This window comes from Oryzias melastigma, linkage group LG18 (assembly GCF_002922805.2).
Source record: "Oryzias melastigma strain HK-1 linkage group LG18, ASM292280v2, whole genome shotgun sequence".
In the NCBI taxonomy this organism is placed as follows: domain Eukaryota; kingdom Metazoa; phylum Chordata; class Actinopteri; order Beloniformes; family Adrianichthyidae; genus Oryzias; species Oryzias melastigma.
This window is the reverse complement of record NC_050529.1, coordinates 14,879,827-14,906,784: the sequence shown is the minus strand read 5'-3', so window position 1 is coordinate 14,906,784 and position 26,958 is coordinate 14,879,827. Positions and strand designations below refer to the sequence as shown.

At 40.2% G+C, this 26,958-nt stretch overlaps 1 protein-coding gene across 2 annotated transcripts in view; it reads right to left on the bottom strand.

Annotated features, from left to right (window-relative positions):
- The window catches only part of zmp:0000000660 (arf-GAP with Rho-GAP domain, ANK repeat and PH domain-containing protein 2), a 163,973-nt gene that overhangs the window by 135,722 nt on the left and 1,293 nt on the right, over positions 1 to 26,958 (bottom strand). For both annotated transcript variants that reach the window (XM_024287902.2, XM_036216728.1), the window contains exons 2-8: positions 24,751 to 25,532; positions 23,265 to 23,347; positions 18,549 to 18,625; positions 18,166 to 18,230; positions 15,863 to 16,204; positions 15,250 to 15,319; positions 3,125 to 3,245 (exon numbers count right to left, since the gene is read on the bottom strand). In XM_024287902.2, coding sequence (XP_024143670.1) covers positions 3,125 to 3,245; positions 15,250 to 15,319; positions 15,863 to 16,204; positions 18,166 to 18,230; positions 18,549 to 18,625; positions 23,265 to 23,347; positions 24,751 to 25,496 — 1,504 coding nt within the window. In that variant the 5' untranslated portion in view covers positions 25,497 to 25,532. The remainder of the gene's footprint in view (positions 1 to 3,124; positions 3,246 to 15,249; positions 15,320 to 15,862; positions 16,205 to 18,165; positions 18,231 to 18,548; positions 18,626 to 23,264; positions 23,348 to 24,750; positions 25,533 to 26,958) is intronic.

Below are 26,958 nucleotides of genomic sequence, written 5' to 3'. Positions count from 1 at the left end.
TTACTAATAAGTCTTTAAAACTGTACACAAACCAATTAAAAATAATAATTTCACTGTGTTTTTGACACAATTATTAGGATTGTTTCCTGCAGATAATGGGGATATTAAGGGAAAACAACAATAAATTACAGTTGATGAAACCAAGTGTAAAAAATCTGATTCTGTGCACTAATGAGGAGAAAGATTAAGTGTTGATTTTTCTTTCCCTGACCCAACACATGTCAATGTCAATAACAAGCTCTGTTGTTGTAGATGATTATGTTTCAGCTGCCTGTTGTCACATATTCACTCTGTGATCCTCAGTGACTCAACAGCTTTCACTGCAGTCGTCACACGAACCTCAATCTGTCTAATCTCGCTCATTCACCACAATCAGACGCCATCTGACATGTGACTCCAGACACGGACTCACGATTAGCGAACGAGCCGTTTGACCCGAGCTGCCCAATACACTGACATTAAGTAGGAAGGGGGTTGACGGCACAACGCCCGGAGAGGAAAGGGTCTCCTTCCTCGCCTATTAACGCTTCCAGTCCACAATGATTAAACTAGAGAAGTCTTCGTCTGTTTTGCCTGACAGAGTGATGAAACGTGGACCCAAAACCAGATAAGCAAAGAGGATTGACATTTTATTCTCACTTTTTTTTAATAAACTGTGAGGCTAACTTTACAACATGGTTCCAGGCTGGAAAAATGAGCTCATTACTGGATCTAAGCTTTCTTAAAACTCAGCCTAAAGCGCACCAGTGCAGGCTGGGAAATGATCACCGTTACAGTTAATGTTTGAGTAATAACAGACTCGGGCATGTGTGCTAACTTGTTTTTTATAATGATTAAAATGTTAACCAATAATAAACATATCATTGGTGTCAATAGGATTTGCTTGAATGGATTTAATTGGATGTCAAGTCAGTGTAGTAATATAACCGATCTAGAAGGACTGTCAAGTTTAAAGACAACTCCAAAGCAACTAAAGGATTTTTGAATTTTTGTTTTCAGTAAAAGGTCATTTATGATTCATCAATAAATTGATTTTAGCTAACCTAAATTATGATTTTCTGATTCAACTTGCATGTCAAACACAGAGTTGTTTGTATCTGTATGTGTGGAAGTCTATGTGTGTAGTACATGTGTGTGTTAGTTTTTAGGTGTGCATGTCAGTGTGTCTGTGCCTTCGGGCATTTATGTCTGTATGTATGATTGTCTGCGTGTATGTGCGTCTTTGTCTGCAATTGTATATGCGTGAGGGAGTTTGTGTGTGTGTGATGATGTTGTGTGTTTCTGTGCATGTGTGAGTGTGTGCATCTGTGTGTGCGACTGTATTTGAGTGAGCTAGTGTGTGTGTTTGTGTTGTGTGTTGGGGGGCATGTGTGTGTGTGTGCCTGTTTGAGTGTGCAATTGTATAGGTGAGTGAATGCGAGAGTCTTTGTTTTGTGTTTGTGTGCATGTGTGAGTGTGTGATTGTATATTAGTGAGCAAGCGTGTGTTTGTGTTGTGTGTCTCTGTGCATATGTGACTGTAGGTGTGCGTGTCTTTGTGTGTGCAATTGTATGAGGGAGGTAGTGTGTTTGTGTTGCATGTTTCTGTGCATGTGCGAGTCTGTGTGTGCAATAGCAGTGTGTGAGTGTTGTGTGCTTCTGTACATGCGTGAGTTTGTGTCTGGTGTGAATGTATACGAGCGTGTGTGTTTGTCTTGTGTGTATGCGCTTCTGTCAATGTGTGCGTTTGTTTGTGTGCATCGGTGTGAGTGTGTCCATGCCTGTGTGTGTGCGTTTAGGCTAGTGTGTGGATGTGATTTTGTCTGTGTACGTGCCTATGGGGTTGTGTGCGCTAACATCTTTAGGTGTTTGTTTCAGTTTAATTGTGAGTATTCCACAGGTGATTGTGTTCTTTTTTGGTTTAATAAAAACAAAGCAGCTGCATGTGGAAAATCTCTGATTAAAAAAACAGAAAGATCTGCTTTTAGGTGAAAACATGGACTGTGGCTCTTCAGTTACCAGTCAAAAAAAGGTAATAGTAATAAAAATAATACTAAAGGTAAATCACACTGTGCTGATTATCTGCTAGAAGTCTCCAGAGCAAAGACGTTGCATTTATGACATCAAATTTTCATGCTGTGTAACTACAAACACACCCATAACACACACACACACACAGCCAGATAACTGTTGCACTTTACATGTCAATTATAGAACAGCATATTCAGGAAGGAAGTTGCTACATTAGATGGAAACTTGAATTTAAGTCCCACTTCAAAGCCAGAGACTTGATCTTTAGGTCTCATTAAAAATGTCCTTTTGTTTGAGGTTATTTTTACCTTCAGTTCATCAGATCAAACAAATAAAGCCTTTTTATGATTTCTTTCTGTTGTTGGTTAAAGTGCAGAATGCTCGTTACTGTGTTCCCACCATTTGCTGTAAAACAGTCTTTTTATTATAATTAGCACCATTATTTTGTGAATTTATATTAAATTATTATTTATAACATAATGACCTTATTAAAGTAAAGGTTTAGGGACTTAAAGCATGTTATAAAGAACATGAGAGGATGTTTGAGGGTTGATGAGTTTAAAAAAAAAACCCCACCATCACAAAAACAAATCAATCACAGCCTAAGCTAATAATCCAAACCCGATTTATTCGACCGAATGCAGAATCTGCAGCGAGGTCTTTTGGAGGAGAAACGGCTTCAGTGAAATTTAAATAATATGGAAAGCAAAGTCTGGTATTCCTCAGGAGGTCAGGCTCACTGCAAACCTGATAATCAGATGCCTACATTAACACACAAAAACCATTTGTATCCACACTATTTCAATGCTGTCGTCCTCCGCTGCAGTACTTGTTGCACAAGCATGAAATTGGTATTGATCTTTTCATAAGGACATTAAAAGACGGAAAATCCACCCAAAAATCTTAGAACTTCTTGTCCTGAGGCAGATTTCAAAAAGATTCTAACTAAAAGGAGACTGAAAGCTGCAAATTGAGGGGAAAAATAATGAATATGCGCCACAGAATGATGAGAAACACAAAAAAAGGTCAAGATGGACTGAGATTCGGGATCCAGGAGGAGGATAAAGAGCAAAAAGAGAATGAAATACAAAAAATAAAAGGTAGAGCAGATGTACCTTCTCCTTCAGCCCGGAATATGAAGGTCCGCAGGGAGGTGACGACCTCAAACTTGTTGTCTCCTAATCCCCGCACCTGTCTGATGGCACTGGCCAGGATCAAACCTTTAGAGTACATCTCCTAAAGGGAGGACACACAACAAACCCAGACAGATCAGAAATCCATGTGTGCTGACACCATTGACTGTAGGGATGTGTATTGGCAAGAATGTGGCGATGTGATTTGGATCACGATACACGTATCATGATACGATATGTATACTGATAAATCCCAAGATAGTTCTGGACGATGTTTCAATATTTTTTAAATCATGACTTAAGAGTTATCTTAATATTAATACATTTTTCACAAAACAAAAATTGTAAAAAAAAACGTGTTTATTACACAATAACAAGTTTATTTTACCCACAAATTTAGTAATTTAGAAATATTTAAGTGGAAAACAAAATTAAGACTGAACTACATATTTGCTATGAAATAATCAAATATTACCTTGGACAGACATTTTCTTAAATTGACACAAGCATCAGCAAATAAAGTATCGCAAATCAATATCTTCTTACAACCACAAGTGACTGTACATGAAAACTGAACTACGTGACTCCTCCCCCCTGGTGTTCCAAACAGGAAGTACCTGCTGGCTCCAAGAAGCCAAAATCTCATGGACTTCTCTTAAAAAATAAAAAGCTATTACTCAGTCATTGTATTTGTCAGAATAACCATTTATGCTCCGTTATCTTTTTTTTTCATGTTCTAGCTAATCTTATTTTATTTTTTCAAGATATTTTTCTGTAGCGCAAGTTATTCAAGATATAAACTGACCAATCAGATTCCTCAATTAAAATAACAGGTCTCAAACTATAAGACAAATTCTACCGCTTTCAACTGGTAGGGCTGTGGCCTTTAAACAAGTTCTCTGGGTTGCCATAGAAACGATGACTCAAAGTGATTCGGACCAATCACTGCTTACTGACGTCTGGTTTCAATAGGTTCAAATTACGAAAAAATGGCAACTAAATGGACATTCCTTTGGAAGAGGAAGTAAACCATTTTCTATGAGTGATGTCACACTCACTTGGTCCAATTTTCTTATCCAGTCAATGCTCGACACCCATTCTAATGATTATGCACCTCTGTGCTCTCCACAATAACTCCACCGTTTGTATTAGAAGTTGCACACGGAAAAGGATTTGCGCTCAGTTTGAGCCAACACTGACGGATATCTTCATCAAAAGCAGAGCCACGTACCATCGATTGTTTCTTTGCACAAACAGTAACTCTGATCTTTTTCAAGCAAAAAGAAAAAGAAAAATCTTTGATAAATGGCGCCCGGCTCCTGGACACGGAGCTTTTGAACTCAAAGGGACGCGTGTTTCGGAGACAGGCAAAAATCAGCATCGATGTGATCTTTTTACCTCCAGACTTGTGGAAGATTTGAAAACCGAGGAGCTAAAAAAGAAAAGTTTCCACACAAAAGACAACAACAAGAAATAGGAGAAGAAAGAGACACCATAAAACAAACTTTTTATTACAAAAAAAAGAAAAAATCTTCACACTGCTCTGGGGGTTTGAGAAAAGCGCAGGAAGTATTCAGGTAAAAAGGGGATTTGTGTACTGTTTCATTACCCTCCCATGTTTTCCCCCCCAGTAGCTCCACTGGAAGCATCATAATAAGGAGATTTTTGCACCGGAGGGCTTTATGGCCGCCTATACAATCTCCCCAGATAATGGCAATTAAAACTACTGGGTCATTCCGAGTGTGAAACGGAAAAGAGATAAATCAAACTTCGTTTTATCACTGCTCAAGAAGCAAGGACAGAATGGTACCAGGCACGGATCAGCATTCACAGCCAGACGCAAGGAATGGAACGCAGGAAAATTCAAGAAAAGCTCGGACTGTAATGTTCTCGAGTGAACCTGGGGACGGTACATTACGCTTCCGCTGCGGCGTGAAAAATCCCTTGGTTATAGAGAGAAAAGAAAAAAAAACAAAAAAAACGGGGGGAAAAAGGTCGCGGCAGACACTGCATTATTCATGCTGATAATGTCATTATCATTGCAAAGCCAAAAAAGAAGTTCAGACATGACTGATCTGCTTTATTGTCACTCTTCGGCAGCGCTGACTGGAATCCCGATCTTCACCGGAGCATCCGGAAGTGGGCGCTACATCCGCAACTCAAAGGCGAAGGCAGGAATAAACTTCCGACTTCCCCAGCTCGCCACTCTTAATTAAGCCGCCGACCTTGCAGTCCTCGAAAGCGTATTTCTGGAAACCGAACAGCCAAAAATACACCAGCCAGAACCGCGATGGATAGATGGATAGATGGAGGAAGGGAGCATGAAATGGGAAAAAAAAGGAAAATTAGGTTTGTGTGAAAAGGCCAAGGAGAAGTTGAAAACTTCAAAAAAAGAACAGAGAAAGGAGGAGGCATCTTATGGGGAAGGGAGACGTGGTGTCGGCATGAAGATGCCTAAAGCAGGTCAGGGAGGGGTCCTTCTCATATTAAAGCGGGATGTTAACAATGGCGAGAAGTGGCTCAACCTAATTACTGCAGGCAGCCTGGTGCGCTCCTCTCCCTGGGAGCTCCACGCCACCGTCTCCCTTCTCCCTCCTCTAAATTTAGACAGAAGTTAAGAGAAGGTGAGCAGAAAAATAAGAGAGTGTAGATGAATTATCTCTGTGGCTGTGCGCCGATAATTATACCCCGGTACGGGTTAACGGTAATTAATCGTTTTAATTCGCGTTTTGGGGTCACGTAGGAGAGAGCTGTTTAATTGCGAGGCTGCGCATCTGTAAATACTCCGGCGGTGAAAGGAAGCGGTCAGCGCCGGGAGTGACGGCGGGCGGAGGAGGGATTTAGACGCCGCAGCTGTTCCGATCGTACATTACGGGCTAATCTCGACAGGACAGGCTGCCAGGAGGAGCAATGAGGCCTAACTATCGGTCGGTCTCATAACACACACACACAGATCTGAATCACCTCCCTATGACCTCCTACCTCCTCTTCTACATCCCCTCGCAGGGTGGCGTCCCTTCTGTGTACATGGAAGTGCTTCTACTGCAACTTCATCTTTTCTCTCAAAAGAAAAAAAGAAACAACCTGGTAGACTTCGGGAAACAATTAAGGCCGAGCAATGGAGCTAACGTCTACAATAATGGAGGCGCCGTGTGGAGAAAGCAGGAGGAGGGCGAGAAGGGAGGAGGGGGATAGCTGATGGAATGGAGTTGGAGCTCTCAGGTGGGAACTTTGCAGTGGAGGAAGGAGGACACCCACAGGCGGCAGCGGAGAACTGCGGGGTTGGTTGGAGTTTTACGCCTCTGGGCATCAAGAGCATCAGCTCTTCACAGACAGAGGGCCTTTTTTTTTTTTTTTTTTTTTTTAAAGACAGTGCTTCCAGGCAGAGATGTTCAAGTCATGACTCAACATGAGATTTCTGCTTTTCCAGTGAATTTCTGTCAGATCTCATAGTTAAAAGATTCATTACACTAACTGTTTTCATAGAGGAGACAGTTTGGAACAAAATACAATTTATTTGGGATTATTCTGTTGACTGTATTTAGCCACCAGTTGTCCAAGTTCTCCCACTAAAAAGATGAGAGAGGCCTGTGATTTTCATCATACGTATACCTCAACTTTGAGGGACAAAACAAGAAAAAAATCCAGAATATTAGATCGTCTGATTCTTAAAGATTTTTTTTTGCATATTATGGTGGAACATAAATATTTGTTCACCCATAAACCAGATTTCTGTCTCTCACAGACCTGTAACTTCTTCTGTAAGAGAATCCTCTGTCCTCCACTAGTTACCTGCATTAATGACACCTATTTGAACTCGTTATCTATATAAAATACACCTGTCCACAACCTCAAACAGTCACTCCAAACTCCACTATGACCAAGACCAAAGAGCTGTCTAAGGACACCAGAAACAATAATGGAAAGACTGAATCTGGGATAGGTAACCAGCTTGGTTTGAAGAAATCCACAATTATTAGGAAATGGAAGACATGCAAGACCACTTATGATCTCTCTTCATCTGGAGCTCCCTGTAAGATCTCACCCCCTGGGGTCAAAATGATCACAAGAACGGTGAACTAAAATCCCAGAACCACACAGAGGGGCCTGTGAATGACCTGCAGAGAGCCTGGACTAAAGTAGCAAAGCTACCATCAGAAACGTACTACAACACTAGGGACTCAAATCCTGCAGTGCCAGACGTGTCTCCCTGCTAAAGCCAGTACATGTGCAGGCCATCTAAAGTTTGCTAGAGAGAGAGCTGATAGTATTTAGGTGATCCAGAAGAGGACGGTGAGAATGTCCAAAGTTTAGATGAAACCAAAATAGAAGTTTTTGGTAAGAACTCTATCGTTGTGTTTGGAGGAGAAAGAATGCAAAGTTACATCAAAAGAACACCATACCTACTGTAAAGCATGGGAGTGGAAACACCATGCTCTGAGGCTGTTTTTCAGCAAAGGGATCAGGACGACTGATTTGTGCAAAGGAAAGAATAACTGGGACTGTGTATAGTCAGATTTTGAGTTAAAACCTTAATTTTGGCTCTTAAAAAATGGCGTAATCATTAAAAAAGACCACTAGGAATGCCGTAACCCTTGTGCTATCCTAGGTATGTTTGCATTAAAAGTGGGGTCATCTGGACCCCACAAGACACCGCGCAGAATTTTTGTTTTTCCAAGTATTCTTTTTATTTTCACTGATGTCTGTGGCAGACATGAAATCCTGTCTACCTTTTTCGTGGGAGGGATAACACATCAATGTAAGGGTGGGGTTATCTGGACCCTGTAAGAGAGCACAACGGTTAAGAATAGATCAAAGGATGATCAAAATGGGTCTTTAATCTTATGGCCACAGCCAAGGCAAAACTTTGGAATTGCTGAATCAACTTTCTACATCTGGTCCGGATGTCTCCCTAAAGAGGTGTTTCAGGCATGTGCCACTGAGTGGAGGCCCTGGGGAAGAGCCAGGGCACGCAAGAGAGACTAAGTTAAAGTTAAAGTCCCAATAGTTGTCCATCAGTTGTGTGTGAAATTTGTTCTCCGCATTTGACCCATTCCCTGGGGGAGCTGTTAGCCACATACACAGCCATGCTTGGGAACCATTTGGTAGTTTAACCTCCCAATTCAAACTCTTAATGCTGAGTGTCAAGCAGGGAGGCACTGGGTCCCATTCTTAGGAGCTTTGGTATGACTCAGCCTGGACTTGAACTCACAACCTTCCAGTCTCAGGACGGACACTCTACCACAAGGCCCCTGAGCTCACGTCTCTCAGCTGGCCTGAGGATGCCTCAGGGTCCCCCCAGCGGAGCTGGCGATGGATGATGGATGGATTCGTTTCATTTTTTAACATTTGGATTTATGGAAATTCCTGTTCTGAATATTTTTCTATGCTTTTGTTTCTGAAAATTAAGTTTTGAATTCTAAACTGTTATGTTTTTCATTACTTTTTCTTTTTTAATTGTAGTTGTGAATATGTTAATAAAATAAATAACGTTAAAGTTATCTATTGATATAGTTTGTCCTTAAAGGCCACCGTCCTTCTGTTTCTCGTGACACTTCAGCCCCACTCCAAAGCAGAATATGAGATTCTGTGGTCACCGCGGGGATGCTAGAAAGTGACTTAACGCCATCTGACGTGAAGAGCTGGCTGAGACGCGCTCGATGTGCTTCAGGTGCGCGCTGCCCGCCGAGACGAAACCAAACTGCAGAGAGAAGTGAGCGTGAACCTAAGCGGTTATTTTGCAGCTCAAGGACCCACAGCAGAACCCTGACAGGTGATATCCAAACTCAAGAGACACAAGAAAACCCTTCAGGGTCAGCAGCAGCAACACAGGGGTCACGAGCTGCTACTGCTTCTACAACGACGCTTTGATCCATGCGAAAAATACACAATTTTTTAACCGTAATCTTTAAACCATAATTCATAGATTATAGTAAAACACATTTACAAGTAAAGGTGGAGGTCAACTTAAGAATTTGGAACAAATGAGACAAAATAAGTGAAATTGTTTTTTAAAACATTAATGTTATGTTTATTTTTATGAAGTGGGGCTTTTTAAGTCTTCTAATTTCCCTTTTTTTCTGATTCACTCTAAATTATGTTATTATTTTTCTTTTTTGCAAGCTTTTGTTTAAAAAAAACAGATTAAAAAAATATATTTTTACATTTTTTATTGCTTTTTCTTCTACATTTTAACTGAATATTTTGTTTTCCATAAGTAAACCCGACTAAGTTTTCTAATGTGCAAAGGTGTGAAATATGCAGTATCGTAATGTAAAAGATCTGTTGTGGTGATCCCCGTGACATCTGAGAATCACAGAGTAACAGAGGGTATCTGCACATATCCAGGGAAGACGGTGGAAAAGGTAATTGGGAGAGTTTTTTCAGGCTTGATAAGACCGTTTCTCAACATCAGAGATTGAAGGCAGACAGGCTGATACTGAGACCGATCCCTGATCCTAAAACCTCATCTCCCCTTTGGCCTTATGTCCACCCTGAGCTCTTCTCCAATTCCCCCATCTCCACATCCCTTCACTACACTTCTCCTCTTTCTGGCTTGAAACCCGGCTTTTGTTTGACAAACACACACACACACACACACACGCACAGCGTAGCTTCAGGACGCTGAGGACTTCATCTCAGGCCCAAAGCTTTCTCCAAAAGTCAATCCCAGCATTGACGAAATCAAGAGAAAGGCGTAAATGATCAGACAGATTGGAGAAAATGCTGCAGAGGGGAAGAAGTAAGACGAGAGGATCTGGCGACTCTCCCACGCCGCCTCTCCGAGCCCTATGATGACATCACAGCGAGACCTTCAAACTGTGACAGCGATTAAGTGCGCTCAGTCCTGTCAGGGACTGACAAATCCCAGAGGATCTCAGACTACAGAAGAGGTTTTTTTGTGGCTGTTCAAAGTTGGAGAACAAGCATGAGAATGTTTGGAGGGTTTTTTCTGTTGAAGAGACACTTGAAAAATGGCCATACTGGTCTTCAGCTCACACTAGAGCTGTGGTTTGTTTACCTAATAGGTGGTAAGTATCCAACCCTACTTGATTAAATCTAGGCAAAAACATCCCCTATTTTCTATTTTTTTATACTTTATTTAGATATTTTTAAAAACGCTACTTTGAAAACTAAAGCAACAAAAAGCTAATATACATAGACATTTTTGATGACATTTTGATCAGATTTAAAATGAAACTTTTCTTAACAAAAGAAGAACAAGTGCAAAGAGAGGTATGCATCTCATGTTTAAAACACCTGGTGAATTTTGTAATAAAATTTTCAAAATATGTTTTTATATTTTGAGAAGCCATTATGGAAGCTTTCAAAAACCCACTTGTGCTGGAGAGGAAAGTATTACAAAAAAAAACCACTTAGTCGAGAATTATAAAATTCTCTGACCTCCATAGGAAGCACATCATTAAAGTAAATGAGGTGAATTTTTACTCCACTCTTGAAATCTACTGATCTATTCATTCTAACTTTAATTAAAAAAGAAATACTTTCTTTGCAGCAAAAAGAAGCTTAATAAAGGGCCAGCAAACACGTGTTTAAAAAAGCAAGTTCTCAAAGTTCTACAAAAATATCTACAAATATATATTTCTGTACAAAAAAAGGATGTAGCATACCTTGATTTTTTTTAAAACCAAAAAATTATTAAAAATTATAATGGGAAGTTCTTGATGCCAAAATGTGTCCAGAACTGCTCTAAAACTTTGAGGTATATTTTTGCTAAAACGATCAGCTAGCATGAGATTAAAAGTTTAATTTAATTTGTTTTAAATGATAACAAACATAGATTTTCTGCCTTTTAACATTATTGTTGCATCGTTTGTGTTGAATTAAAAATCTGAAAATTACCCCTTTCTATCAACATTACCTAAACCTAAATGTTAACTGAACTAAGAACCATTAACTGTAAATAGAGAACTGAACTGAGTGACTCCTCCCTCCTCGCATTCCAAACAGGAAGTACCTGCTGTCTCCAAGAAGCCAAAATCCCATAGACATCTATAACAGCTATTACTCAGTTATTATATTTGTCAGAATTACCATTTTTGCTCTGCTACTCTTTTGCATTTTATTTTATATATATATATTTGCAAGTTATTGAAGTTACAAACTGTCCAATCAGATGCCTATGTAAAAGCATGTTGACCTCACCTCAAAAGTTTCATTGACAGCTTCTCTCGAGCTCGCTTTCAGAGGAAGGGGTGTGGACTTCGAACAAGCTCACTTATGGTTGGCGGCAGTAGTTGCCATAGAAATGTGACTTAGACCAACTGGGACCAATCAATGTCATCTGGCTCCAACATGGCGAAGTTTGTATCACAAAAAAATAGCAAATCAATTGGCTTCATTTCATTGGAGCTGAAGGTAAGGCATTTTGTATGGGTGATGTCACACCCACTCAGTCCAGTTCTCTATATACAACCAATGTCAACTCAAACCACCTGGAAAATGCTTAATTGAAATAAAAAATATTAAAATTATTATCACTTCTGAGCTTTAGCGCTAGTGTTTACATTCTTTGAACTACAGTAACTCATCAACTGTTAACACAATTGACTTAATTCCAGCACATTCTGAACCAGAGAGAAGCAGATTTGTGCCGCCAAGCAGCAACTTTTGTTAGTATAGTTAATATGGTGCAAAGCCGCTTTTCTCCGTGTCAGAATCAGCTGATTCACTTTGATCATATCAACGGTTTAAGAATTACAGCATGTCAAAGAGCATGTGTTATTTGGGTATCGCCAGCAGCATCTCCAGTCTTAAATGATTAAACAATTTTCTGAAAATTATTATGCATTTTGTGTTTTTTTTTGTTTAAATCACTAAATATGTAAAAGCTTTATCAGAAAAAAAGATTTAAAATAAAATTATGGCATATAGATTATTTTTTTTAATTAAACCTTATTGAATCTGAAATAGTGAATCAATATTGAAATGGGTTCAGTAGGTCAGCAGTGATACTAGTTGCCAGATGGCATCGTAATGGTATTTATGTACACATTTTTGGCTCTAATACTGAATCCCTGTTTGAATTTGCCAATGAGATGCAAAGGGATCTTATGTGCCATGAAAAGTACAAGATTTCTACAGCGACTACTTCTTTTTCTGACATGCTGCTGAACACTGCTAGGAGACATTCTTGTAATCTTTTTGTACCTCATGGCCTGGGAGGTGCAGGGTCTCAACTGGCTGCACCAAAGCAAGAGTTACTGAGAGGCGGCAGCTCAGCCTTCCTATTCAACCAAAACACGATGAAGCGTTCCTCCATCTCAAAGGGCACAAGGTCTCCCTGGCAGGACTTCAGAAGCCTGTAAAAAGCCCCCTAACAACAATCCCTGCCTGTTGACACACGCAAGAGTCAATGAAAGCCAACTTTCATCTTCAAAACACTGTACTCCCACCGCCGATGGAGTCAAAGGGTGGACTCGGCTGGCCTCCCTGCCGATGCCACCCCACTGTTGACGGAGCGTGTCCTGATAAATAAAGCAGCAAATGTGATGGAAAGAGAAAATGAGATGGAGACCCAGAGGCAGCGAGAGCATGGAGGGCTATAATTAGTACGTGATTAATGAGCAGACGTCAGACAGGTCCCACATCATTGATTGTGATGTTGTGCATTGCTGCTGCAGTGAAAACAAGCTGGCCTTAGTAGGGAGGCTTTGAGGTCACCACACACACACACACACACAGAGGCACACCGAGAGGCAGGCACAGTAGCCGATCAAACAGTCATTAGTAAGACGGAGCATCACAACAACTCACGAGTCATACAAATGTACACATAACCACAGGATTTCCGTTTTTTTCTATTTCCAAAGGTTGCATGTTGAGTCAACTTTTTTTTTAATTTGCAGTTTGAAAACTTGGAGAAAAAAATAATTAAAATCAGACAAGTAGGGGGTGAAAGGTCGTAGCAAACATTTAAAAACCTTAAAGAGCCACTCCAATGAAAATCCTCGTTTTTTGTGTTTTTAATGTTCTTGTGGCATTTTTGTCATATATTGATTGATCTGGTTTATTTCAAGCATATATTGTGTACTATACAGAACAAAAAAATGATTTTTCAAACTCACTACAGAAATAATGAAATGCATTGATAGGAGAATAAAAAAACAAAGACACATTTATGTCACATTTAATTCATTAAATATAGTAATTATTGCTTGAAAGGGAGTGGGAAGAAGCAAACTTATGTAATACCACCCCTACTTAGTTACTTCATTTTACAGTTTTGCTAAGTTTTGTAATCTGGTTCTGATCAGATCAATTTTTTTTGTCGTTTTTTTTTCAAGTAGTAAAGCTGAGTACTTGTTGATTATTGATTAATCTCGTGAAACATTTTTTCATGATTTCAGTACAACACTAACATCAATCATCAATTTATAGAAAACAATTTATGATTAAAACTGAGTATTTCTTAATTCAAATCAGGTTGGACCAGAAAATCGGATGCTAGAAACTGCTCAGACTAGCTACTGACATGGGCGTGCCAAAGACATGAGGAGCGTTCAACACTCATGCTGTAGCGAATTGCGATTCTGGCTCAAAACAGTACAGCTGGATTGATCCAATATTGTTTACCGTTATTTTTGCACCACTAATGTTATCTTGCAGCCATAAGCTTGAGCGTTAACACGCACACCGAGCTCTCAGCAACAGGGAGGGGGAGGGTTGCTCTGTGTCAACAGTCCCGCCCACAACCCAGAGTTATATTTCCAATACATATCTAATACAATACGGCTACTGCCACTGTGGCATTAAAATATGTCTCAAAATCGACAAAAACTTCTTGATTTTAGCTAAAAACGTCATCATTAAAAGATCACTGGGAACGATTTGACTCAAGAAAAAAATATGGTTGGAATGAAAACCGTGTTTTAAACATGTTCTTGTAGCATTTGTCTCATCATGGAGGACATATATTAGATCTGCTACTGAAAATTGGGGTGTGAATGTGACGTCCAAGATCCCTGATTTGCAATCTTTAGAAATACAGTAGAGTGTAGGAAAAGTACAACTTGGGAACAATCTCTTTACTGCTTTAAAATGCAGGGTAATGTTGGATTTTTAGTTTATGAACTAAAACAAAGCCAAATGTGCAGCGCTACCGTCAACGGAAGTGAACTAATCCTCTAAATAAAGTGTCAGTAAAGCTTCCAGGTTTCAAAGTAAACATTTTTTTGCAGTTGAAAAATTAGCTTTAGTACCATTTACATTCTTTTGGTTATGGTAATTCTTCAGCCATAGATGCAATAAACATAAATCCAGCTAAGAAAAGCAGCCTCAATGTTTGTGGGAATGCCCAGTGATCCAATGATTTGGAAGAGTGTAACTGTATATATTGCTCATATTACTGGAGGAAGTGTTCTATTGTGTGCTAGGTTATGTGTTCTAGGACTATACCCTCAAAATTTTCTTGTAACAGTCTTTTTATTAGTTTTGTTGATTCTGATCTCCTGTTCTAAATAAAGGTATAAAAGATGGTGATTTAATACATAAAATTTTACATTTTGTATACATCCAGTAAAAAGACACACTGTACACACGTATTATATTAAAAGGTAAGAATTGTGATTTGATGTGTGAATTGCTGAGCTTCATTTGTGAATTGGATCACCATCTAAGTAACAATAAAAGAATTTAAGATGAGGGGGTTGAAGGGTTAACTCCATCACGCCACCTGTATCTACGTCTGCATCATTCTCCTTTTCAGCTCTCGTACTCTCCCACCCCCCTCTCCCCCTCCACGCCGACTCATTGATCTCCTCCTCTCATGATGAGGCAGCAGCCGCTAAGCCAAATTTCAAACTCGACTGTCATAGAGGGGAGAACGGATGGGAGGTGTTGGGGAGGGAGAAGCGCTGACGGAGGCAATAAGAGACAAGCGTTTTCACCGACTCATTTTTCCCTCTCTCTGTTTCTCTTTCCTCGGGCTCTGGCCGGGCGCCACCATCAATGTACTTTACTGTAGGTGGAGGGCAGAGAGTTTTGACCCATTGAGCATGATGCCCCTCCCCCCTTTTTTGCTAACTCAGACGTAATGATGACAATGGAAAGAAGTAAAAGAAACAAACTGCTGTAGACAGATTTACCTTCTCGTTGTTGTAGTAGGCCAGACTCTCGCCGTCAAACCTCACCCACCGCCTTTGAAATACACAGTTTCTGTAAAAGAAAAGGTGAAAAAACACTATAAGCCAAAGATTTCAGTCTTGGGAGCACTGCGTCCCTAAAAGCAAACTCCAACAGGTTGGTAATCTGTCCTGCACAGGTACTCATATTTCATCACCAGAGCCACCGGCTTATTAATGTCAGGAATCGTAGCAATAGCTGTCAGTTATCATCATCCAAATAACACACATTGTGACACGTCCCGGTTGAATATTCAACAGCCCATTGGCAGCTGGCCAAACCCATACAAATGAAGGGGGCTGCAGAAAGGAACTAAATGATTGATATTTCTGCTTTGCAGTGATGGGAATACGTGAACTAATTACTCTAACGAAGATAGGAGGTCATGTGGCTCATTAGGCTGTATGGAGCCAACTGGTTGCTGTCATCTTGGCCAAATATCACCTCTCTGAAGCCATTACTTGGCTGGAACATCTATCAAGATCTCACTTTTTCAGTGAATATTAACCAGCAATGCAGGAGAGAAGAGGTGTAAGAAGATGTAGAGAAATGAACACAGACAGAAGTGAGTCTCACCCTTGAGGGGACAGCTTGTCCAGCCAGCCCACTCTGAGCACCGGTTGTTTGGGGGCTCCATAGAAGCATGCGTATGGAGAAATGTCAGCGTCTGCATTTTTGGTAACGGTCGCAGGTTCATCTGTAGACCCAGAGTAGAGGTCGCAGTTCACCATGATCCCAGATTCGTCCTCTTCTGCAGCAGTTGCTGCTGCTGCAGCATCCACGGTTGGAGCTACGCTTTGTTCCAAACAAGCTACCGCCACCACGCCGGAGCACTCCTCAACTGTCGAGTACGTGCCCTCACAGGGGCTTGGTGGGACGGGTGGGGGGGCTTCACACTCTTTATCTTTGGACTTTTTTCTGCAAGAACAAACGTATTTGCTACCATCATGTCTGTAATTTATGCTGTGAGACAACAAATTGAAGAAACTAAACAATATTTTGATTTTAGATTTAACCAACACTCAATATGAATGCTCAATTCTGATTGGCTGCAGGGTGTCCATTAAAACGTGATTACCGACACCTAACAAAGAAGTTCCCCTCATACAGCCTGAATGGTTTATATTAATGGCCTAAACACCAGTTGGTAACCAGAACACACACTTCTAACTTTATAAACAATTGTATTATACTGATGACACACATTCACTAAAAACTATTTCCCATAATGTCATGAGGCAAAATTATGATACTGTAAATAACTACAGTGAGCATTCTCAATCAGAGTGCATCAGAAATGTCCCACCTGAAAGAACCTCTCATTCTACTATACAGTAAACAGGGCAGGTTGGATATAAATTGATTAAATAAATAGCTTAAATTAAAAAAAAAAAAAAGGGATGATAGCACCAATGAGAGCTGCAGTCAGAGCATCTATAGAGTCCAGTGGGCTTAATTCTCCAGAAAGACCTTTTTAAAGTTTGGAAAGTCTGTGTTTTTCTAAGAAATCTAAGCCAATAACCTCTGAGCTTCTGCAGAATAATTACCAAACAGAGACCATGAGTGTGGCATTGATCTTCACATTTAAATCTCAGCGAGGCCGATATCCGTGCCTCCCCAAATGTCAAACCGCTCTAGTGTAACAAAAACTCCCATCACAAGGAGATGGAAGAAGCAATTGGACTCGTTTAACCCCAATTGTTCCGCTTTTGAGAGGAGTTTGGGGTCAAGCTGAAGGAATTTTGGGGCATTTGTGGTCAAAATTATTCTCCATTTATCGTCTTCTTTTTTTTTATTAGTGTCTACCAACTGTTAACTTTAAAGTCCCACTCCAATCATCTTTCCAACTGATGCAAAAGTGTTTCCAGCGATATTTTAATTGAGCAGTTTTTGGCCAAAAACACGTTTTCTAGGAAAGATGTCTTAAAGGAGTCCAAGGTTTAAAGTAACAAACACCAGTTTAAACTGGAATTAATTGAAGTCAGGACACAATTGGAAGATATACGGTATTCTGCATCTAAAATTAAAGTTTTTTTTTGCTAGTCACTGCTAGCTCGGTAGAGAAATTGAGTTTTGGTGTTAGACTGGGGCAGAGCAGACTCTTCCTGAAAGTGACTGTCTCACTCTGTGACGTCAGATCCAAGGACCCGTTTGTTTTTGGGGGTATGGGAGGGGCTTCTGTTGAGAGTGCAGGTTGTTGGAGGATTACTCACAAATGGATGAACGGATCAAAATACCTCTTTGGGGTTCTTTGTAGAGAGGACTGAACAGCATAATGCACCTAAAAGCTCAAAAGGTTGTTTTTTCTTTGTTGCAAGTTATTTAAGTTAGAAACTGACCAATCAGATGCCTCAATAAAATCATGTGGCGTCCGCTGGCCCCACCTCAAATGCTTGATTGACGGATTCTCCTGAGCCCACTTTCATAGAAGGGGTGTGGACTTTGAACGAGCTCACTCATGATTGGCGACTGTAGTTCCTCTAAAAACATGACCAAATTGTCATCTGGCTCCAAATGGCGGCGCCCGTAATGTGTAAAAATCATTGATGGATTTGGCCTTATTTTGTTGAGAGCCAGAGGTAAGCCATTTACTAAGAGTGACGTCACACCTGCTTCGTACCGTGATAATATTATATGTATGGGTGCAGGGAGCTTTTGGCGCACTCAACATATTTTCTACATCACAAATACAATCTTTATCAGCATTTTTTCCTGATTAACAACAATTTGAATAAAGAAATAATAAATTTTAAGCTTAATATTGATTTTATTTACTCTCCATCATTACAAAAATGGCAAAAGAACTTGTTAAAAACATGAATCTCATTGGAATGTTTCTAAAACTGTTGAATTAAAAGAGATGTGACCAACATCCGTACCTGTGTTTCTTCTTCTTTAGGTTGGCCTTCAAGCCTTTCTGCAGCCCTTCTTTAGCACTTTGAACCTGCAGAATGCAAAGGAGATTAGCATCAGATAAAAGAGAAGTGTCCATCTTTCAGTCGGGCTCCGTTATTGCACTGCTGCACAAAACCATGTTAACTCGAGCGCGGGAGGTGACATTTCTATTAACCTCAGAGGGCAAAGTGAAACAAGCGGATTTTCCACTCTGCTCTGTGTCCACTGTGACATCATTAACACCGAGAGAGAAGTTCAGAGCGGCTCCGGCTGAAGCAGCAAAGATGGCAATGAAGATTTGAGAAGTGTCGCTTCCTCTTTGGTAAGCTGCTTATCACAGCCGGAGAAGGAGTGTGCGCCGTCTTACCGGGGCTGTTTCAGGGTTGTTGTACAGGAATGTCTCGCCGTAGGGAGCAATGGGAGTCAACTTTCTTTCAAGGGGAGCTAAAGAGGGACACACAAACGACACAATAGTGGTTTTGTCAAAGTTGAAACATGAAAACAAAACAAAAAAAACATCATCTAAAAGCATAAAACACGTGGCGCTTGAAAGTCAGCAGCTTAACCGGATTGTTCCGGTGAAATTTTAATTCACTTAGATGTTACAGTGCTCTTTCATTAAACCAACTCATTGATCTTAATAAATGTGTCAGCTCTTGATCCATGCAAGCAGAAACCAATTAAATTTTGCTTGAGCGCGCCTATCTTTCTGCCTCGGCCCTCTTCCACGCACTAATGGGGATGTGATCATCCTCGGAATGCCTCAAACGGACGGGAGTCGGTGCCAGGGCTGCTTCTCTTTGTTCCTTGCTGCAGGAACAGCGGAAGCGAAAGATGAAGGAACACACGAGAGGCTGGAGCCGTGCGCTATTAGTCTTGAGACCTGGGGCCACCCTGCGTGGGCTGCTGCCTGTCACTGTGAAAAATGACACTGCTTTTTCTTTTTTCTGTGGATTTTCAGAGCCTGAAGATGATGCCGCCGGGCGAGGAGGACATAAAGACACCAGTAGAGGGACCAATGCGAACTGAACTGATAGAAACACTTTTCAATCTGTGGAAGACAAGTTCTCAAAGCTTGTGGACAAACCCTTTCCAATCAGCGCAGGCTGTTACAGAGGAGCAACAAGGGCGTGTGTTGGGATTGGTACTTTTTATGATAAGGTCAGTGACCTTGATGATAGAATGCACTCGCACGCCGCCTTTTCTCTCGGCGGACGGGCTTGGTGGCCAGATAGCAACCATCAATCATCTTCTATCAGCCAGCCTTCAGGCCACTGGTGAATCTCCCTGAGGCCCTGTTGGACTCCGCTGTACCGTTTTCCTCCCATCTCCGTCTCTGCGCCCGGCTTTTGTTTCTCTCAGATGGTTCTTTATCAGCTCTTGACCAGACCTCCCACTCGGCGACCCTTTGCGGCGCAGCTCGCCACTCGGAGGTTTGTTCTCTGCGTAAAGTCATTAGGGTTAAAGCTGCCAGGGAACTTTTTCTTTTGGAATTTGATGATGAGCGTGAACAAAACAAAACCAAAACTTTTTTTTGAAAAATCAGAGAAAGGACTCCCAACTTATATCTGTACGTGTGGTTCGGGCCCCCTCAGCGTCACTTTCTTTTAAATTTTGGGTGTCCCCAACGCATCGTTTTTTGATGTGCTGCCTGTTCCCAATAAATCAAGGGTCACCAATTTCCGAGCCGCAAACTGTTACCGGTCCGAAGGCCGCTTGGGACTGGGCCAATCAGAGGACCCCAACCCACGGGGGGACATGGACCGGTACCCCTTACCCTAACCCAGTCCTGGTTCTGCGTCCATTACCACGTCTGGTACCGCGGCCCAAGGGTTGAGGACCCGTGATTTAATGAGAGTAGCCAGGACGTCAAAAAACGATGAGTTGGGACACCCAAAACGTCAAAAAGTGACCCGGATGGGGCTCGAAACCTACGTCTATATATGACAAGTTAGGAGTGAGAATGTGTAATCCATTCAAGTTCAATTATTTGGTTCTCATGTTTTAACTGTGTATTTACACCAATATAATCCATTCATCCTATTTCTAAGACCAATTTATTCATTTTGGGGTTATGTGGTTGCTGGACAGTTACTGTGGGGCATGAAGGCGAGAAGATTTACCCGTCCATCACAGGGTCAATGGGTTTTGAAGTTTCTAGTAAACTGGAAATTCAATTGATTCTTTTACCTTTGGCGTAACGTAAATTCCTTGACCCAGAGTCAACGTGAATCAGCCAATTCTGATGCGGAGAAAAGTGGCTTTTCATATGAGCTTTACATCACTGAGATATAATACAATACTAGCATAAAGTGATGTATAATGACGCAAAGCCGCTTTTTAGGCGTCACAATCTAGTGGGATTACATTTATTGCGTAAAAGGTTAAAGAGTTACTGTAGTCCAAAGAATTTCAACACACTAGCTATATTTTTTCTTTTGTAAAATCATTCCCAATGGTCCCATTATACAGTTTTTAGCCAAAATCAAATAAATGTGTCATTTTCTAGGACATAGTTTCTGCAGAGCAGCAGGAAATTATAAGAAATCCACCACTGATCTTTGGGCAGGACAATCGGCACAGAAGCTAGTGCTGGCTAATTTCACATTTTGCGCTTCAAAAGCTCAAGCTAACATTAGCATAGCAAAAAAACAAAAAACAATGACTAATAACAGAGCTGTCCAGCTGTACAGTTTTGAGCCAGATGGCAAAATAAAGACGTTAGTGCATCTGAATTTTTTGTTCAATTCCTGTTGTGTCACCTCCTTGTGTCTCAACTCCTCCTTCTTAGATTCTCTTCTGCTGCATTCCAGTCTTCTAAATCAATCAATTTCAACAATTGTTATAATAAAAAACTGTATAAAAGTGTGTTTGATCTTTTACTATGCCACAAATTTGAAAGAAAATTACCCTAAAATTAGTCTTTTCGCAACAATTATTAGGTTATACTAAAAATAAATAAATTAGAGGCCATAATTAATTAATTGCACAAAAAATAAACCACATGACAGCACAATTATTTATCCTATAAAGACGTTAAAAATAATAAAATACATTGTATCATAGTTTCCAAAACTATTTATTAACCTTTTTGTTAAAAAAGGAAACAATTTGAGGTGATTTTAGAAAAGTTAGCTATGTTAAAGGGAAACAAGGTACAGTTAAAACCACTTAGGGTTCATAGGAAATCCACTTTCTGTAAAGAAAATAGCTTCCAATGTAAGTTTTCCTTTACTGCATTTGTCAGCAAATAGATTTTTTTTTTCCTCCACAAAACCTCTCAGTCTTCTTAGAATTTAGCTCAAAGAAAGATCTCCTCTTTACTCGGGAGTTTTTGACTTCTGACACGTCTGCTTCATGCCATATTTCTCCCCATCGAAGTGCTGCTCATTAAGGATTGTTCTACTGGAGACTTGACGCGCTGCCAGGTGAACAATGGCTGCGAGCGGATCTTTGTGGGGTTTTTTGTTTTGAACCTTCTGATGAATCGCCCAGAATTCAGGCGGTGTCATCTGAACTTTGCTCGCTTTCAAAACACAGAAAAACAGTCAGCTTTGACAGACAAAAAGAAACTCATAAGTCACCAATTAATGTTGTAGCGGAGGGAAATAGAAACTTAGTTCTGACGCAGCTTTTGACACCAAACTCCATACAAATTGGTATAAAAAAATAAAATGGGTCTTTTAAAACTTCTAAATTTGCTCTTTTTAAAAAAAATACTCCAATATAGGAAAACAATCGGAGAAATTAGTCATTTTGGGATTCCTGCTGTCGTGTGTGAGTGAAACAAGTTCAAGACAAAGGAAAAATGAATATAAAGAAAACTCAGATTATATCAAATGTTGCAGTTCCTAAAATGACCACTAGAGGCTGGGTTCAAAGGGAAGCAACAAGTCATTAAAAATGTTGGATTATTGCTTTATGATAGAATCATGACAATTTTGATGGAAGTGGGTTTTTATTTTTATTTATTTAAGTCAGCCTCTAGTTTTGACTAATTCAAAATTGTCCCCAGTGTTGCACAGCGGTGTCATGTTTTATCCTCACAATACAAAGGCCCTGATTCACTCCAGCTTCCTCTCACAGTCCAAAAATATGCTAATTGGGTCAAATATTGACTGTAAAGTGTAGCTTAAGTGTGAATGTGAGGTTGTGTGGCCCTAAAACTACCCACTACAGTAGCTGGGATAGGCTCCAGCAACCTCCAATGGGGAAAAAGTTGGTATGGATGACAGATGGAAATGTGACTGTGAATAAAAGCATTACATTTTTTTTGATTGACAGGTGAGGGAAATATAAAAGACGTGGTGTGCCCATTTTCAGAAGTGGGGTGGAGTAAATTCAAATAAAATAAAAAAAAGTGTCTATTAAAGAGCTTTTGTGCTGTTATTGTCAAAGTTAAGAAAAAAAGTTGAAAGATTATAAACTCCACCAGTGAGCTGTAGCCGAGGAAAACAATCAAATTCTGCGATGAGATTCATTCCAAAAGAAACTCTTGAGAAATTCCTAAGGTAAAAACCTACTTGGAGGAGTGGAAGGCTTCTTCTGTTTACCTTTTGGGCTAATTTGCTTCCTCGCTGTTCCCCCACAATGCACCTTGCTGCACTCCCGTTCTGTTTACTCACACTGAGTTGACTAAGACCGTGCCGGGAGACTCCAGTAAAAGCATGGAGAAAAAAGGGTAAACTAGAAGGAAAGGTCATCAAAAATTAGCTTTAAAAGTGTAAAAAGGCTCAACATTTTCTGCACGGATGGGATTCAAAAGCGTTTGAACAAACTTGAAAAGTTCAAACAAGCTGGAAAAAAAAAAACTTTTGACGGGCTGTGCAACAAGAATACATAGTGGAGGCTTGCAGAGGGACAAATAAGAACATATTCGCTGTGAGATGAATGTTTTTATAAAAAAAAGAGGTGCCAGCCTCTCCCACGACACATCCTCCCAACCCCCCCATCGTACCCACGCGCTTTCCTCATCCTCTCCCCTCGCTTTCATCCAGGCGCACAGCAGCTCCGCTGACTTACACCGCCCGATGAAATATTCATAGCCGAGATAAAGCAGATGCGGCTGAAAGGCTGTGTATACCTTTCTGCGTGCCGTTCGCACCGGTGGGACCATCTGAGCCGGTTAGCTGTTCGCTGTTGGTTGTTTGTGCAGGCGGAGCGCTCCTGCGCAGAGAGAGAATCGGTGGGTTAGAACTAGCGGTGCAGCATGGGAAAAAAAACAGTGAAGGCATCTGAAGTGACATATGGATTCCTGACATTTTTAGGTTTAAGTGGCATTTAAAGACCCAATCCGATCATCTTTGGATCAACTTTAAAAGTGTTCTCAGTGGTCTTTAACTAGGATTATGTTGTTTTGTTCTGAGGAAAACTAAGGCGTGAATAGATCTACTTATTTACAAGAGGGTGCATCAGAATGGAGCAGAGCAGGGAGCGTGTGACCTCCCCTGTGCGTTTTCTACAAAACAAATAAAATCTTTATTGTCTGCTCTGGATTCATAATGGTTTTAACAAAGAAATACTCAGAAATGCAATTTTAACCTTTTTTCTATGTAAATCCTCTACCAAAAGCAAATTGCCACAAGAACATGTTAAAAACACCCAAAACATATTTTTTATCAGAGTGGATCTTAAGAGAAAAACTATAATTACAGGATGTGATTTTAGAAGCTGGAAGAGCAAAATAAGAAAACAGATTTGTACTCATTTAACAGCAATAGTAAACTTATCAAACTTCTTTATAATTACTTTAATGATTTAGTCATGTTTGACCCAATATTTACCACTTTTTATGCTAGTTAAATGTAAGATTAAGATTAAGAAAACCTTTATTAGCCCCACAATGGGGAAAGTGCAATATGCAAGAGCACAGGTACAGTCAGAATAAGTGAGAAAGGATAAAATATACATTATAAAGAGCTAAAACGGTGGAAATTGTAGTTAAATGTAAATGTGTTTTTTTTAATGTAAAGCACTTACTTTGAGCTACACTTGCAGGAAAAATGCTTAATAAATACAGTTTGATTTGATTTAATTTAAACAAAATGTTAAAAGAACAAAGTGTGTGTTTATGTGCTTGTTAGGATCAACATTTATAATGAGAACCTCTGTCAAATTAAAATGTAGTCTTTACAGGCAAAACTTGATAAAATACCAACATCTGAGGCAAAAACAATCTTGAAAATATTATAATAAAGCAACATTTACAGCTTTGATTTACTAGAATCCCTTTAAAAGTACATTTTGAAGTAATGCTAGACTGCGGCCACAAGAGGGAGACAGAGACCTCTAAGCCAAGTGCTCATAAAGTCTGAGAAACAAAATGTCCTTTTAAAAACGTATAAAGTTTTGAAAGCACCTCAGTCGTGAGTAACACAGACATTTATGGAGTTGCTTACAAGAGATTTTCAGAGCAAAAAATAAAATCTCACTATGTTTTCCAGAGGAACCTTCAAGAGAAAGGAATTATTTTATAAATAAATTATTGTAAGCCTGATTAAAGTTGGTTTGACAAATATCAAACTATTTCCTAAACTGAACAGATCAGACGGTAGGATGAGGTGCAGTACCTGTCCTTAAGCACTAGAGGGCTTCGGCTGGGGATTTCAGGAACGGGTCGGTGCCGTAGCTTATAGGACCGAGTGGGCCTTTGACCCGTGCGGCGCTTAAGCGGAGGCTGCACCTCGTAAATGGAGTTATCAACCATTTTCAAGTCGCTGTTTTCACTCATGGGTGGGAAAGAGTCAGGGAGTGCAGAGTCTGAAATCCCCTCTCCATCTGAGGGGATTTCAGAAGTGGGCGAGGACGTGCTGCTGTCTGAGGACACGGGGCGAGGGACGGACGTCTGGATGTTCTGGGGGTTCCGTGGCGCCGGCTGAGGGAATGGGGTACCCTGCATGTCTGGAGGGCAAAAAGAGTCCAGTTCTACCCCTGCAGGTAACGACTGACTCCCCTCAGATGGAGGCTCCCTTTTCTCTGGAAGCTGCTGGCACGACGCCCCCCTCCTTCTGTCCTTCAGGAAGATTCTTCTGGGGTAGAGCATCGGCTTCCTTTGACTCCCCGTGGTTCCGAGATCTCCTCGATCCTCTCCATCGCCGCCTATTTGCTTGAGGCCTAAAACCTCCAGGCTGCGAAGGATGCGTCTACGGTGGCCCGTCGGGAACACGTTCAGGTCAAAGAGCCGCTCCTCTGAGAGCTCCTTACAGTCCTCGACAGCTCGGTAGCCGGCCCGGTGGAACTCAGAGGTGTACTGAGACAGGCGGAGGGCGGACAGCCACTCTGCTACCTCACACCCGGAGTCAGGGGGCTCCGACATTTTAATCTAATCCCACATCCAGATTAGGAAGAATTTCTGTTGGCACAGAGAAAAGGAAAAGTTACACAGCGACATTTAAAAACTATTTAAGAAGTTTAACTGCAGTACAGTAAATGAACTGAACTCTGTCTTAATCTCAGATATATTAGAGCATGCATTGAATTAAGATCAATTCAATTGATTTTCACTTAGAAAATGCTAAAATGATCAATCTCATAGATTAGAGCCACTGCCAAAACCATTTCAATTCACCCCTTCACATTAAGATTTGATTTGGGATTCATTTTAATGTTTCTGTTCTTAATCTATTGTTTTTTTCTTTCACATAAATGGTGATTTAAGTAGAACAAAAGCCAACCTTATGCAGGCAAAAATATTAATTAAAAACACAAAAACAAACATAATCGAATAATGAATCAAAAAAACAAACTGCATATTCTATGAGAAGATGGTGCATATACTTTTTGATATTTAAAAAACAAAAAAATGTTAAATCTGCAATTTTAATGTCTATTTTTTGTAGTTTCAAAATTAGACATAAAATTAGGTTGTATTATCCAAAGATCAACCCACCACCAGCGTATTTAGTCAAAGGATGGTTATTAAACTTTCACTTTCCTGTGCCAAGTTTAATTTAACTCGCCATGTCTGGGTGAAAGAGTTCATTGAAACTATCAAAGAGGAACAATATGGCATTTCAAAACTTTTATGCATTAGAGACAAATATATAACCATTTCTACATCCTTTTAGTTTTAAGGTGAGATTTATATTCTAGGATTTTGACTTCTTAGGACTAAAAAACAAGTTAACGCTAAAGCAAAAACAAACAGAAGCTGTTAGTCACTTTCAAAAGAGATAAAAAAAGTTTTGTGACAATGCAAAAAGTGGGGGAAAAAACATTTGCAACATCCTTGCATAAAGCTGAAGGAAATAACAGAATCAATGTGGAAACAGCAGCATTTACAAGTAATTCCAAGAGCCTCGCAATCGCTCATCTTCCTCCGTTTCAGAGCATCTATTGAACATAAAGTTAAAAACCGAGGAAGCTGCGCGGCAGCGAAGCATTCCGTTTTTTTATCTTTACACAACCACGTGTGATCTGCCAGGAGGAAATGTTTAACGCCTTCTCAACATGTCCACTTCTCGTTTGGGTTTGCAAATTTACGGCCCTCAGAGGGCCCGAAGTGTTACTTCTCCTTTCGAGTACACCCAATTTTCTTGCCATGGAAATACAGAAGAGGTCATCAACAGAAGCAGAGACTGACACTTGGCCATTTTATATATATATATATATATATATATATAATTTTATTTTTTTAAATAGCATCTATTTCTCTCTTTTTTTTTCTTGGTATGATTGCATCAAACACTTCATGTTTCTGGAAGCGATCAGTTTTCACACAATGCAAGTGGAGATGTGCAACACATGAAAGTCCCTGAAATTGTAATTAGAGCTTCAAA